Raw genomic sequence first — 14,923 nt, forward strand, 5'->3', positions numbered from 1 at the left:
TAAATCGGATCTTTAAAAAAAAAAAAAATAGCGCTACTCTATGACCCAGCAATTGCACTATTGGGTATTTACCCCAAAGATCCAAATGTAGTGGTCTGAAGGGGCACCTGCACCCCAGTGTTTATACCTGTTTGCTTTAAGTACCTGTTTGTGCTTCTGATAACTTCCCAACTTACACAGCAGCTGTTTAATAAGTAGATGATTACTATCTGTTTTAAGGAAAAGAAACCTGGTGTCTCAAAAAGAGATTAGAACATCTCAGCTACACGCTTCAGTGCTGGGACCCTGTTAGTGTTAGCTCTCTAACTTTTCCCCATCCTGGATTTTGTCATATTCCCCCCCCGCCCCAAGAAAGATAAAGGAGTAGTTCACATGCTCATTCTGATCTCCCAGGATTTGGCAAAAAGATGCCACAAATTCATTTGTGAATTTGGAAGTGCTGGAAGTGCTGTGGAAGTTTTCACTTTGTGTTTCTTTTCTGGAAGCACTGTGTTTATTTTGTACTATTACCTTTAGGTTGAGTAGTCTTTTGTAGGCTCACCTGGGAGCCTTTGTCACATTATTTCTAGGAATTAAAATGCACCTTGAGATGCCACCAGCTGTGCCAGGGACATATTTCATTCTTTCCCAATTTGGAAGGGTTAGACTAGAGCCATGGAGTTGAGAGGTTGTAGGGTATAGGTGAATTAATTAGTGGACATGTGCACCAGTCACAGCAGTGAGACCTGTCTCATCTGTGGCAAAGATAGGAGTGGTTTGGGGGGAGTTCTGAATTTGTTACAGGAGAAAGATTACTCTTTCTGAGGCAAGGGTCAGGCCTTTTGGGGGGGGGATTGCTTCTTCTTTCACAGGTTACCACCAAAGTGGGTAAAATCCTCCAAGAAAGTTTAGTTTTTAATACTTTTTTAAAAAGTTTTAATTTAATTAGAGAGTGTGTGTGTATATATATGTGAGCAAGCAGGGGGAGGGGCAGAGGGGAAGGGAGAGGGAGAGAATCTCAAGCTGACTTTGCACCCAGTGCCCGGCCTGGCACAGAGCCTGATCCCACAACCCCGAGATCAGGACCTGAGCTGCAACGAAGAGCTGAATGCCCCACTAAATGAGTCACCCACATACCCCCTAGTTTTTAATACTTTTTAAAAATCAGTGCCTAACTTAAATGTAACCTTGTGTATAACTTCCTTCCTACCGTCTCTCTTAGGTCATTCAGAACTATCAGGCCCAGCACAATAGAGTATTGCTGAGTTTTGTGTTGCTCTGAATTATTTTATATCAGAGTATAAACTCTCTGAAAGAAGGATTTTGGTTAGTCCTGCCTATTTCAGTGAATGCAGAGTAGGTGCTCAGTAAAGAGTATGTCTAAATAAATAGAAGTCAGTCCACACAGGAGAAAGATAGAGTGACTTCTTGATGCTTCTGTTGGAGATGGGTTTTGAAAGCCCTTTCACAGTCTCAGCTAGAACTATGTTGCTAGAGGCTATCTAGCTAATAACCTTTGCCTCCCCTCAGTTCAGCGGATACTTACTTGCTGAGGGGAAGCTATATGTTGAAATCCCAAATATGCCCTATCTTTTTCTTAGCCCTTTTGTCACTGCTTAGCAGGACATACATATTAAATGTGAGTGAACCTACATGGTCTCTCTGCTTAGATGGAATAGAGTCTCTCAATTAGGAGGTAGGTCGGAGTTGTGAGTCATTTATTTTAAAGGTTAAATGAGCAACTTTCCTTTTGCATAACTAAAACTAGAAATAAAAAATCCTAACAGCTTTTATTCCAAAGAGAAGTAAAATCTTGTTATACAGATCAGCAACCTTTCCACTTTCATCAAACTCATTGTTAAGGTTGTGTGTATATGCCTGTGTACTTACCCTATATTATATTTTATTTTTTTAGATTTATTTGTTTGTTTGACAGAAATTGAGAGAGCACAAGCAGGGAGAATGGGAGAGGGAGAAGCAGGCTCCCCGCTGAGTGTGGGTGGGTGCGTGTGCATGCGCGCGTGTGTGTGTACGTGTACGTACATATTTTAAAGGGATACTTTCATTTGAAAGGTGGTCTGTCTAGTATAACCTACAAGCTTCAGCAGATGACTGCTTCTGAACTGTCCCTTCTTGATCACGGAGGCATAGGCTTTTATTTCCTAAAGTAATAAGAAAGACAAACTGATTTTTTAGGGTAGTTTCACAAATACAGAATGAACAGATTTGTGGTATGGGTTGCATCTTAAAGTAAATTTTGCTGTGTGGCTCTCATTCCCTCAAAATCAAGCTTGAGGATTTGCTTTTATATAACTTGCAAAGTAAATCCTTCTACACAAATTGAGAAAATTTCTGGGCATTCGAGGTTATAAGGGATTGGGTTCTCATGAGGTCATTGTGCCCAACCTTTGAATTTCAGAGAGTGATATTTTCTGGGATAAATGATCTACTAGACACATCCTAAAAACATGGCTAGGAACAATGATAAATTATACTAGGTTCATTTAGAGGAATTTTCTTGAAGTGTGTGTGTGTCTAAGGGATGTACTGAGACTTTCCTAATGAAGACATTAGTTTGATTATTTTAAAATTCCATTTTAGTCACCTTTGCCTTAGATCCTATTATTTTGATCTTTAAGATTGTCAGTAACTGATTATATACTTGTCAAGTTCTTTTCTCACTGATGGCCATGAGTAAGTCACCATTTATTCCTCAGGCAGAAATTCTCATTCCTGAATCAGTTTTGTTGAGACTCTTTTTTAAACCCATTTTTTAAAAAGAATTTGTTTTATTTATTTGACAGAGAAGGGAAGAGCACAAGCAGGGGGAGGGGCAGAGAGAGAGGGAGAATCAGACTCCCCTGCTTAGCAGGGAGCCTGGCATGGGGCTTGATCCCAGGACTCCGGGATCATGACCCGAGCCAAAGGCAGACACTTAACCAACTGAGCCACCCAGGCGCCTCTAAACCCATTTTTTTTTTTTTTTAAGATTTACTTATTTTATTTTATTTTTTTGAGAGAGTCCCAAGCAGACTCTTTACTGACCACAGAACCCAGCGCAGGACTCGATCTCAGGACCCAGAGACCACAACCTGAGCCAAAACCAAAAGTCGGACGCTCAACCGACTGCACCACCCAGATTCCCCTTAGCCCACTGATATTACTGGACTACTTAATTTTACTGGTAGTCCAGGATTATTAGGGGGAAAGGTAATGGATGTGACCCTAAACAGATTTGAGAGTGATCGTATTATTTTAGCACTTGTATTCCTAAAATCCCCTCTTGTCTCCTCTCTGTCCTCTGCTTCAATATTTCTTCTTTTCCCCTATAACAATCCATAGAGATGGGGGCAGAGGGACAGAAGTCATTGTTCCCATTTAACCAGTGGGACATAAGAGAGAAAATGAGTAACAAATGGACGTACAAGGCACTGAGAAAACGTGGAAATATGTCTCCTCACCCAACTATTCATGTGTTGTGCTGGCTTGTATACTGAAGGCATAGTTATACCAGAATGTCCTGAGGGCACCGAAAAGTAGAACACTGGGTTAAATTCCCTTGTCCACTTGTATCTTTCCTGTGATTACTACATGTTTTATTTTACATTTGTTGGCTGGGCGTTTTGTAAGGAAAAACTTGTAATGTACTTGATAGACTAACCTACCTAAAATCTTACCAAGGTATTCCAAGCACATGGCTAGTTCTACCTGGGTAACTTAGCTTTGTCCCCTTTTCTTTTAGCTACCGTCGATTTTGGTTCTGGTTAAAATGTTCCCCAATGCAAATCTGAACTTCCTGACCTCTGAAGCAATGCCCATTTATATAACTCTGAGAGTGACTAATATGTTCTTTTCTGTGCAGTACAATTGGATTAAGCTTAGCCTAGAACTTAAAAATATATGGCTGAAGTAATCTTACAGAGCATTCTTATTGGAGCTGCATAATACACATTATTAACTCTGACCCATCATGGTACATCTTAACTTTAAAATTCATTGTTTTCACATTGTTTTAGCCATCTTTCATATTTTGACATTCTTCACATCTCAGAGTTTATCAAAATCAGGTGTAACCTGTTCTTGCTTGCAGTTCAAGGGTTTAGGCTCCTGGGTGGTTCGGTCAGTTAAGCATCTGCCCTCTGCTTGGGTCATGAGCCCTGTGTATTGCTCCCTGCTCAGCAGGGAGCCTGCTTCTGGCCCCCCCCCCCCCCCCCCCCCCCCGTGCTCTGGCTCCCTCTCTCATTCTCTCTCTCTCAAATAAGATCTAAAAAAAATTGTGGTGTGTACACACACACTGGAATATTACTCAGCCAACAAAACGAATGAAATCTTACCATTTGCAACAATGTGGATATATTATGCTAAATGAAGTCAGTCAAGACTTTCAGTTTTCACGCAGAACCTTTTAAATGAAAGTCATGTCTCAACTTCTCTTATTTTGGTAAAACTCTGTCAGTTCTTGCCATCGGATAATGTGGAGACTAAGCATTGTAGGGTTAGGTTTTTATAAACAAAGCCACATATCTCCTACCCTACCCCCATTTATTTTCAACTTTGGGCTTTAATTAAAAAAAAAAATGTTGATTTGAACAAAAAATAGATGTTGGCTATTACATTTATAATTACATTTCCTTGTGAATCACTAAAATGTGCATCTCTTTTCTTATTTTCCAGGCTGGACGTAAAGAAAGAAGCGATGCGCTCAATTCTGCAATAGATAAAATGACCAAGAAGACTAGGGACTTGCGTAGACAGGTAAACTGGAAAAATTGTCGATTGCATTCCCAAGTTCTCAGTTTTGTAGTTTGGGTTAAAATTCCGGTAAATACTGGGCCCATATATTTTATTGGGGTAAAGGATGGATTTTCCAGAGGAAATTGCCTATCTCTGATTGCTAGTAAGGTTCTAAATGGCTAATAAAATCTCTTGGGGGGCCTGGAATAATACAGTCCCACTGGGATGGACTGAATGAATTAGGTCTAGTGTGAAAAGGATGTACAGGTAAGAAAATCAATGTAAAATGACTTGGGGGACCTGTGACAAAACCCTGAAGGATCTTGTGATACTAGGTTACATACAGGAGAAGCAGAAATCGCACTTATTTGACTTGCCCCATTCTGGTTGCACACTTTTAAGTTCCCTTAGATCCTTGGAGATGTTTTTCCAGTACAAATATGTGGGTATAGAGAGATTTCATTTGCTCAATTTTCCAAGTTAGTAAATACACAGGAAAGAATCTCTTCATTTGTTAAATAGTCCCATTAACATTTCAGAGTCCAATTGAGTCTAGTATTTAAAAAATTAGGGTTGAATTTATAAAACTGTATTAAGACGTAAAACAAAGTTGTAGTAAAATAGTTTCCAGACTTAGTAGAGAGACATTTTATTGATCATATTTGATAAAAAGCAAAGTTAATGACAGAATATGCTTTTATTCATTTTCCTTCTGGTGAAGTCATATCAGAAATGGTTATAAAGATAACCTTTTAGGTTTAAGGTTCACGGTGTGCTAACCCTCTTCAGATAAACCAGAAAGTCCTTAATCCTGTCTTTTCATTTTTCGTTAGCCAGTTAGGCTAATTACATATATTCCAAGGCTTTGTGTCATTTCAGCCCAGAGCTGCTTTCTCTTCAACTTTGTATTATTCCTTTAAGATACAAGCTTTAGTTTTGTAATTCCCAAGAAGAAAAAGGATATTATCTTGAAACCTGAGATTTTATTGCTGAAATGCTGTAACTATAGCATAACCATTATCTTCAGGATCATGTTTCTTGTGTTGCACATTATATAACTGCACAGCTTTCGTGAGGGATCCTCATGTAAGTGCAGCCAGGCTATCATGAGCTTCCATTAAGATTTAAAAGTACAAGAGAAAAAAAGCAGTCTAGTTTCTTGGTAGAAATAAAATCAATTTTTTTACAATTCATTTATTAGCTCCGCAAAGCCGTCATGGACCATGTTTCAGATTCATTCCTGGAAACCAACGTTCCACTTTTAGTATTGATTGAAGCTGCAAAGAATGGAAATGAGAAAGAAGTTAAGGAATATGCCCAAGTTTTCCGTGAACATGCCAACAAATTAATAGAGGTAAGTGTGTTAGCAGTTAACTGTAGGTAACTTAGAGGACTGGTGATTTTTTAATCACATTATTTAATCAGCTAAAAATTTTAGGGGCTCACCTAATATGTAATATGTATGAGATGGAAGTCTTTCACCATTACTTTACATCTGTGCCAAACTACCATTTTGGTCAGTTTACATTAATTATGTGCATGATTAAATATAGATAGTCCCTGTCCTAGAAACTTAACATCTCCACTAATGTTAATGCAAATAAAGATAGATTGTGACATATCTGAACTTAAAAGATACTATAGAAGGGAATAGTGTCTAGAAATTGGAGAAACTGCATGGCTTACATCCTGGGCTGCATCCTGGCAAAATAACCTTTCTAAATTTCCATTTCTTTTTTGTAAAATGAGGATACTAATGATACCTGTCTCAGGAATATTTTGAGATTTGAAAGAGATGATCTCTCTCAGGTGCTTAATTCTTTGCCTGAGACATAGACTTAGTCCAGTCATCATGTTTTAAAATGAAGAAACATGCTGTTAATTAGATATGTTTGAACAATAGAAATCTTTATGTAAGAGATTGTTTAGTAAGGTGACAAGAAAAAAGAGAAGTGAATTGCTATTTAATTTCCAGGTAAGTTAGGCTTGCTACTACTACCTTTTAATAAGTGAAATTATATTATTGTTTAACTATTATTTTATTTTTAAAAACTGACACATAGCACGTTCTCAAGTTATTTGATTTTGTAATCTCAATGTAAAGCATCTAATATTTGGAAAAGATATTCCATAGATCATTTGGTAAGTTGGTCATTATGTAAGAATAGAAAATGGGACTTCTGTGTAAAATATGTGTCTTGTACATTTGGATTTATAGTGACATAGTCCAGGTTAATGCCATAAAAATATTCTAAGGAAAACATCAGTAATCACATTAAATGCATTACTAATTTTACATCATGTTTTCTTTGACCATTAAATGTATTTTGACCTGAATTATGTACACAATACATAGGTCAGTCTTTTTTTTTTTTTAAATTCTAGTTAGTTAGCATACAGTGCAGTATTGGTTTCAGGAGTAGAATTCAGTGACTCATCACTTACATAAAACATGCATTGCTCATCATAAGTACCCTCGTCAGTACCAATCACCCATCTAGCCTATCCCCTGCCCACCTCCCTCCATCAACCCTCAGTTTGTTTTCTATCTTTAAGAGTCTCTTTTGCTCCCCCCCACAGCCTCCTCATAATATGTTCATCTGTTTTGTTTCCTAAATTCCACATATGATTGAAATCATATGGTATTTGTCTTTCTCTGACTGACTTCATTTAGCATAATACATCCACGTTGTTGCAAATGGTAAGATTTCATTCGTTTTTTTGGCTGAGTAATATTCCATTTTAAATACACACACACACCCCAATCTTTATCCATTTCTCAGTCGATGAACATTTGGGCTCTTTCCATACTTTGGTTCTTGTTGATAATGCTGCTATAAACATCAGGGTGCATGTACCTTTTCTGTGTTTTGTATCCTTTGGGTAAATATCTAGGAGTGCAGTTGCTGGGTCATACGGTAGTCCTATTTTTAAGTATTTGAGGAAGCTCCATACTGTTTTGCAGAGTGGCTGCACCAGCTTGCATTCCCACCAACGATTCAAGAGGGTTCCCCTTTCTCTGCATCCTCACCAACACTTTGTTTCTTTTGTTGTTAATTTTAGCCATTCTGACAGGTGTGAAGTGCTATCTCATCATGGTTTTGATTTGTATTTCCCTGATGATGAGTGATGTTGAGCATCTTTTCATGTGTCTGTTAGCCATCTGGATGTCTTCTTTCTATTATTATTTTAAAGATTTTATTTATTGAGAGAGAGAGCGCAGGTGGGGCGAGGGGCAGAGGGAGAAGCAAGACCCCCTGCTGAGCTTGGGCTTGATCCATGCAGGGCTCAATCCTGGAACTGAGCTGAAGGCAGCTGCTTAACCAGCTGAGCCACCCAGGTGCCCTTTCTTTTTATTATTTTTAAAGATTTTTTTATTAATTTATTTGAGAGAGAGAGAGCAGAGGGAGAGGGAGAAGCAGAGGGAGAGCGGAAGCCGAGCATGGAGCCCAACATGGACCCGATCCCAGGACCCCAAAAATCATGACCTGAGCCGAAGTCAGATGCTTGGCTGACTGAACCACCCAGGAGCCCCAGCCATCTGGTTGTCTTCTTTGGAAAAGTGTCTATTCATGTCTTTTCCCCATTTCTTAACTGAATTATTTGTTTTTGGGGTGTTGAATTTGATAAGCTCTTTATAGATTTTGGATACTAACCCTTTATCAGACATATCATTTGCAGATATTGTCTCTCATTCCGTAGGCTGCCTTTTGGTTTTGTTGATTTGTTTCCTTTGCTGTCCAGAAGCTTTTTTATCTTGATGAAGTACCAGTAGTTCATTTTTGCTTTTATTTCCTTGGCTTCCTGCGACGTGTCTAGTAAGAAGTTGCTGCAGGCGAGGTCAAAGAGTTTGCTGCCCTGTGTTCTCCTCTAGGATTTTGATGGTTTCCTGTCTCGTATTTAGGTCTTTCATCCATTCTGAATTTGTTTTTGTGTCTGGTGTAAGAAAGTGGTCCAGTTTCATTCTTCTTTGTGTGTTGTCCAGTTTTCCCAACACCATTTGTTGAAGAGGCTTTCCATTGGATGTTCTTTCCTGCTTTGTCAAAGATTAGTTGACCATATAGTTGTGGGTCATAGGTCAGTCTTCTATTCAAGTTAATGATTCATTTGGAATTAAAATCAGAATATCATTTTGTGTCTGTGTTTAAGCATAATCTTGTTCACCATAGTCAATGATAGCATGAGATGTAACCTCCAGATATACAAAGATTGTCTTTAGGAAGCCAACCTCCTGTAAGTAGCCTGCATATTAGAAAGTATGCCTGTAAAGCAGAAAGCAAGGATACTGTCAGCCCAAGGCATAGGGTAACAGGTACTGGTAGTGGCATGGGAACCAGCTCATTGTGGTCCCTGAACCTCAGAGAGCAAGCCCTTGTCTCTAGTGCTGGAGGGCTCTGCTCTGTCATCCTCATCCAACACAGCTGACATCTGCTGTGCAACCAGGTGTATGCAAATACCATGCCTTTTCCACAACAGCATTTCTTGGTAAGGAAATTGTGGCTTAGAGAGGTTAAGTAACTTGCCTAAGGTCCTCCAGCAGTGAGGGCTATGCCTTTTGAGCTTGCTAGTGTAGTGGACAGCATTATGTGGACCTGATGGCTCTGGAGATCTTGCTTCAGGAGCATTGTCCATGCTTCCACTTTTTAATTCATTCTGAACTTTACTAATCTTTGGAGTTCAGAGTTTGGTGTTCCCTATCACAACTCAGTTCTGACCCCTTTCTCACCCCTGTCACACACAGCCCCGTACTTATCATATATGTATTAAATGACATCCTTCTTACTGCCTGAGGCATAACTAAAGGCTTTGTAGTACAACTCTGCAAACAGTTGAATTGCATTTATGGTAATAGAGATACTAGGATATATAATTGCATATGTGCTTGAAAAGGAAATGCGTTTTTAAAGTGTTGTAGAAGCGTAAAATTCTTGACTCAAGGCAGAACTTTATCCTTCAGTGACAAGGCTTCTCTACCCCGCACTGCTTATGTATTATGATGAGCACTGAACTAGTGAGGGACTTGTTTTAAACAAAGGTGAAATACTTCATTTTGTTTTTTTTTTTTTTTTAAGATTTTATTTATTTATTTGACAGAGAGAGTGAGAGAGGGAACACAAGCAGGGGGAGTGGGAGAGGGAGAAGCAGGCTTCCCGCCGAGCAGGGAGCCCGACGTGGGGCTGACCTGAGCTGAAGGCAGCCGCTTAACGACTGAGCCACCGAGGCACCCCAAAATATTTCATTTTGATTGTTTTGTTAATCTCTTTACTTTTTTTGTTGCATTAGTTCCTTCTTAAATTGGAGTAAATGTCAGCTGACTTTGGTTTTTGTGGCCTTTTGCAGTTTTTCCTAGGGGTTTAGGGAAGTAAGAGAACTTGGGAAAGTTGAATAGGGCTAATGGCACTAGCAGGAAAGGAGGGGCACAGATTCTGCAGCCCCTGAGAACTCTGCCAGATAGGTTTGACTTCTTAAAATACTGCAGTAAAAAATAAGTAAGATGAAATACTGAAGTAAAACTCTCTGCTATAGCACAGACCCCACAGATAAAGGGCATGATCCCCAGCAAGATTGCTCTCAATGTAGATGGAAGCTGCCACATGCTCTTCTGACCCAAGTGACTTTACATTTAGGAGTCCTCATGACCCCCCCCCCCCCACATGACTGCTGCACTTATGCAAGTTTGGAGGGTCCCCAGGCTGCCCACACTTCTGACTAACTGACTACAAATTTGGGGGCTTCCCATGGCCCTCTTGAGGTCTGATACTGTGCTAGAACAACTCCTAGAACTCAGGAGAGTGTGTACTTAGGGGCCCACCAGGAGTTACCTCATTAGCATAAACTGTCAGGGCCAATGATGAATAACAAACACACTCTTATCATTAACTGAAGCAGTGTCGGGTATGGAAGTTTCATTTCAGGAAACACCTCCCCATCTTGCAGGAATGTGGAATGCCTGGTTTTCAGGGAGATGGCCATGCTCCCATAAAGGCATGTAGAATAGACGAGGTAACACAGGGCTGTGTTGGTTTTCTGCAGCTTTACTGCATCTTGTTTGTGGCCATCCCCCAGTGACTTACTGTTTCCCTTATCTGGTTCTTCTTGCATTGTTCTTCTTTTCCCTGGCGGTTCTCCCCCCTGGGAGCTAGGTCTTCTGTTCTTCAGGAATTGGGTCCGTCTCTTCACACCACAGTGAGTGTTTGTTTTCTTGTAGAATCATAGGTTCTCATTCTGATATGTAATGCCCCTTCTTTGTAACATCCATGTATTGTTACTTATCTTTTCTTGGACTGCTTCTGTAGGGGGACTTTGCTGGGTTCTCTGGTTGTCAGGAAAGGGGAGCCACAGTCTCCTTCTCTGGAACTTCCTCTCCTTTTTACTGCTGTGCACATGTGAATTGAGAGGAGCTGTCAGTTACAAACCCACACCTGATTTCGAAGATATGGTATGGGAAAAGAATGTCCAATATCTCATTAGCTTTTTATGTTGATTACATGTTAAAATGTAATATTTTGGGATTAAAAAACCGCAAATTAGGAGCACCTGGGTGGCTCAGTCAGCTAAATGTCTGCCTTCGGCTCAGGTCATGATCACAGGGTCCTAGGATTGAGTCCCAGTCAGGCTCCCTTGCTGAGTCTCATTCTCTCTCTCTCTCTCTCAAATAAAATAAAATCTTAAAAGAAGAAAGAGAGAGAGGAAGGAAGGAAGGAAGGAAACCCCAGCAAATTATTTTTGCTAATTTCATCATTTTTAGTGGCTACTCAAAAAATTTTAAATTCCTAGAACCTTACAGCTTGCCACTAGAAATCATTCTCTTGATTGAACAATTTTTAGTATATAGTTGGCCATTCATCCTGTTTAGAATCCCCTTATTTTTATCTTGCTCTCTAAATTTAATCTAGATAAAACATGTCTACATTATTCCCTTATATCCTTTTTGGTAACTTCCGTGATCACCCCATTAACATTGCAATACCTACCGGAAGCATAGTTTATATTCTAGCAGCAGCTGTGTGCATTCCAGCTGCTTATCAGCTTCCCACAGGAGATTTCTGTTAATGTGCTGTTGAATAATTTCTTTTTTTCTTTTTCTCCCCCCCCCCCCCCCCAATTTTCCCCATGAATATTTGGGTGCTGCTGTATATCAGATATCTACTCTGTGGGCTTAGATGCACTCCTCTCACGTCTGATCCCTAAACCGGGTAGTCTGATTTATTGGGTGTTAGAAGATGTGCTCTTCAGCACCAAAGTGAAGCCAGGCTTCTTCCCAGAACCATTTGGGGATGCTGTGAAGTTGTTGTGGTAGGAATCTAGACTCAACATAAAACTCTCATCAGCCAGAGTTTGTCCAGGGTTGCTGTATAGCAACAGTGCGTAGGCTCATTTGCTCATTTGCCCATTTGCTCATATCTCAACATTAGAGATATTACAGGAGTTTCTGAAAGCATCCCTATGGAGCAAGGTGCCTGAGGAGAAAAAAAAGCACCAGTTTAGGTAGGTGTGGTTTTGGGACATTGCCATTTAAAAATACAGCTTTAAAAAAAAATTATAAAAGAAAGAAATAGTTCATTTTAGAGAATTTGGAAAATAAAAGCACAAAGAAAAAAACATTTTGGAGTAGATTTATACTTACTTTATATGTGGGTTGACTTTTTAAAAAAATTTATAAAACTGATATACTGATTTATTTTTTGAGGCAAATGGTATCATAACTTATTACGATGTAATGTGTTTTTCTCCTGCTTGCCATATCATAGCCATTTTATTGTATTACAAAGTAGTCATTTGTAGTATTTCTATTGATTGCATACTGGTCCATTTATTTAACTAGTCCCCTACCATTAGGCATGTAGGTTATTTAGGTTGTTTTAGTCTTTCATTATTACATGTAATGTTTTAATAAACATCCTTGTTTTTTTTCTGGCTTTTTTTGGGGGCGGGGCACCATTCCACCCAGTTGTTCAAGCCGAAAATCTAGGAGTCATCCTTGAGTCTTCTTTTTTCCCCTCATGTTCTGTATTTAATCTACATGTCCTCCCCATATCCTGTCTTTTCTTTATTCCATGGTCACTTCCCTAGTCTGAGCCATCCTATCTCACTGGACTTCTGCCACTGCCTCCTAGCTGATTTTTGTGGTTGCATTCTTGTCTCTCTCTAGTCTCTTTTTTTGTAGAGCAGCCAGCATGACCCCTTTAAATCAGATCACATCATTCCTTTGTTTCAGGACCCATTCAGCTGTGGCTTTCTAGGCACACTTCACATAAAATCCTAAAACCCACAGTCTCCTGCTTTTGCTGCTTCTTTAAGATTTATTTATTTACACAGAGAGAAAGAGAGACAGCATGTGTGCACGTAAGCAGAGGCAGGGGGGAAGGGACAGAGGCAGAGGGAGAGAAAGATATTAAGCAGGCTCCAAGCTCAGCCCTGAGCCTGTTGTGGGGCTTGATCTCATGACTCTGAGCTGAGCGGAAACCAAGAGTTAGATGCTTAACTGACTGAATCACCCAAGCAACCCCTGAAACCCGCATTCTTAACTGTGGTCCATAAGGTACCCTGCCTGCCTTTCCAGCTGCTTCTAGTCTTTCTCTTTTTCTTTTTGTGCTTTGCCCCCCCTTAAAAACATTTTCCACATGAACACTTGGGTGCTGCTATTGTACGATAGCTACTCCTTGGTGTTAGATGCACTCCTCTCACATGTGATCCCTAAACTGGGTGGTCTGATTCATTGGGTGTTAGAAAAATGTGCTCTTCAGCACTGAAGTGAAGCCAAACACGTCACCACCTTACGTCCTCTGCACTCCATGGGCCCTCTGCCTGGAATGTTCTGTCTACTTATCCTCTACCCCACAGGCTTTTGCTCAGATGTTTCCTGTGCATAGAGGCTCTCCTGGTTCCCTCATCCCCTCCATTCCACCTTCCATCATTTTTTTTTAAACCATTCACCTGTTTTGTAGCCTCCATAACATTTTTCACTATTTGAAATTATTAGGTCTGTTTTGTTTTCTTATTTTTCTCTTCCCCACCTCATACTCTTAATAGAATATAAATTCGTTGAGAACATGGGCCTAGAACAGTTCCTGGAACATAGTAGGTACTCACTAACTACTAGATGAATGAATGAATATTAGTTCTCAGGTAATAAACAGTGAAGTTACTGAGGTGCTCAGTAACTTCACATCCCTGGAACACCGTCCCCCAGGATTATCATTCACTGGTCTCAGGATTGGACTTTGAGAAATGTAGAGCTGTATGTTATGACTGAACATCATTGATACTAAGCTTGGGTATTTGTAATGTTTATACAAAAGAGCATCATAACACATCATTCTGTATAATGTATACATGAGGGGATTAATTGTAAAATTTTTTGGGATGTGAAGATAAAGGGGAAAATTGGAAACTTATCAAAGATGAGCTGACACTAATTTCAGAAATATTTTTGTTTGTTAGCACAGAACTTTCAAAAGCCTATAGCAAATTTTCTATAGTTGAGGGGAAAAAAATGTGATAGTCTTATGACAGATATTTATAGTGTTCTTGATATGTCCCAGTCACTGTTCTAGGCACTAGGAGGTACTAATGAACAGAACACAAATCTCCACCCCCATGAAAGTTATGCTCTACTAGAGAGAGAGAGAGAGACAATAAAAATAATTTATATAGTCTGTTTCTTTTGTATAATGTGATAGAAATGACGCTAAGATGATATGTGAAAAAAGTTATCCATTTTATCAGCATTTTAAATGGAAGCTGAGCTAAAACTGTTATTTAAGTAGCATTTTAATACATGACCAAAATAAAATTGGAGCAGATGTGTTGGCACTTGCTAACTTGGTTTTTGGAAGTCTTATTTATTGCTTTAATAGAAATAGTTTATTTCCAGACCAAGTAAAATAGTATAAAAAGGTTATGCTTTAATTTGGGGTGTCATGTAAAGTTGCTTCAAATATATAAAATAGTTTCTGAGTAGTATTAGGGATAACACCCATTTAAAAATGGAAGCCTTTTATGGTGCCTTCCTTGTATATCACTTTATGGAAATACGAGATTAATTTCAAGAATGAAAACCATATGCTGACTCTTAAAGTTTTATAAGCAGAAGCAAATTTCTCCAGTCCCTCTGTGTCCACACAGTTAGTGTCCAGAAGGCTGTGTAGGGCTGGCTGCCGATTGGATCCTCACTCAGTTAAACTCTGTTTTATTTGAAAAAGCAAAT

General features: G+C 39.4%; 1 protein-coding gene across 3 annotated transcripts in view; it reads left to right on the plus strand.

Moving 5' to 3' along the window:
* Nucleotides 1-14,923, plus strand: part of CTNNA1 (catenin alpha 1) — a 315,689-nt gene that overhangs the window by 262,664 nt on the left and 38,102 nt on the right. For all 3 annotated transcript variants that reach the window (XM_027606834.1, XM_027606835.1, XM_027606836.1), the window contains exons 8-9: nucleotides 4,654-4,734; nucleotides 5,915-6,067. In XM_027606834.1, coding sequence (XP_027462635.1) covers nucleotides 4,654-4,734; nucleotides 5,915-6,067 — 234 coding nt within the window. The remainder of the gene's footprint in view (nucleotides 1-4,653; nucleotides 4,735-5,914; nucleotides 6,068-14,923) is intronic.

This window comes from Zalophus californianus, chromosome 5 (genome assembly GCF_009762305.2).
Source record: "Zalophus californianus isolate mZalCal1 chromosome 5, mZalCal1.pri.v2, whole genome shotgun sequence".
Lineage (NCBI taxonomy): Eukaryota > Metazoa > Chordata > Mammalia > Carnivora > Otariidae > Zalophus > Zalophus californianus.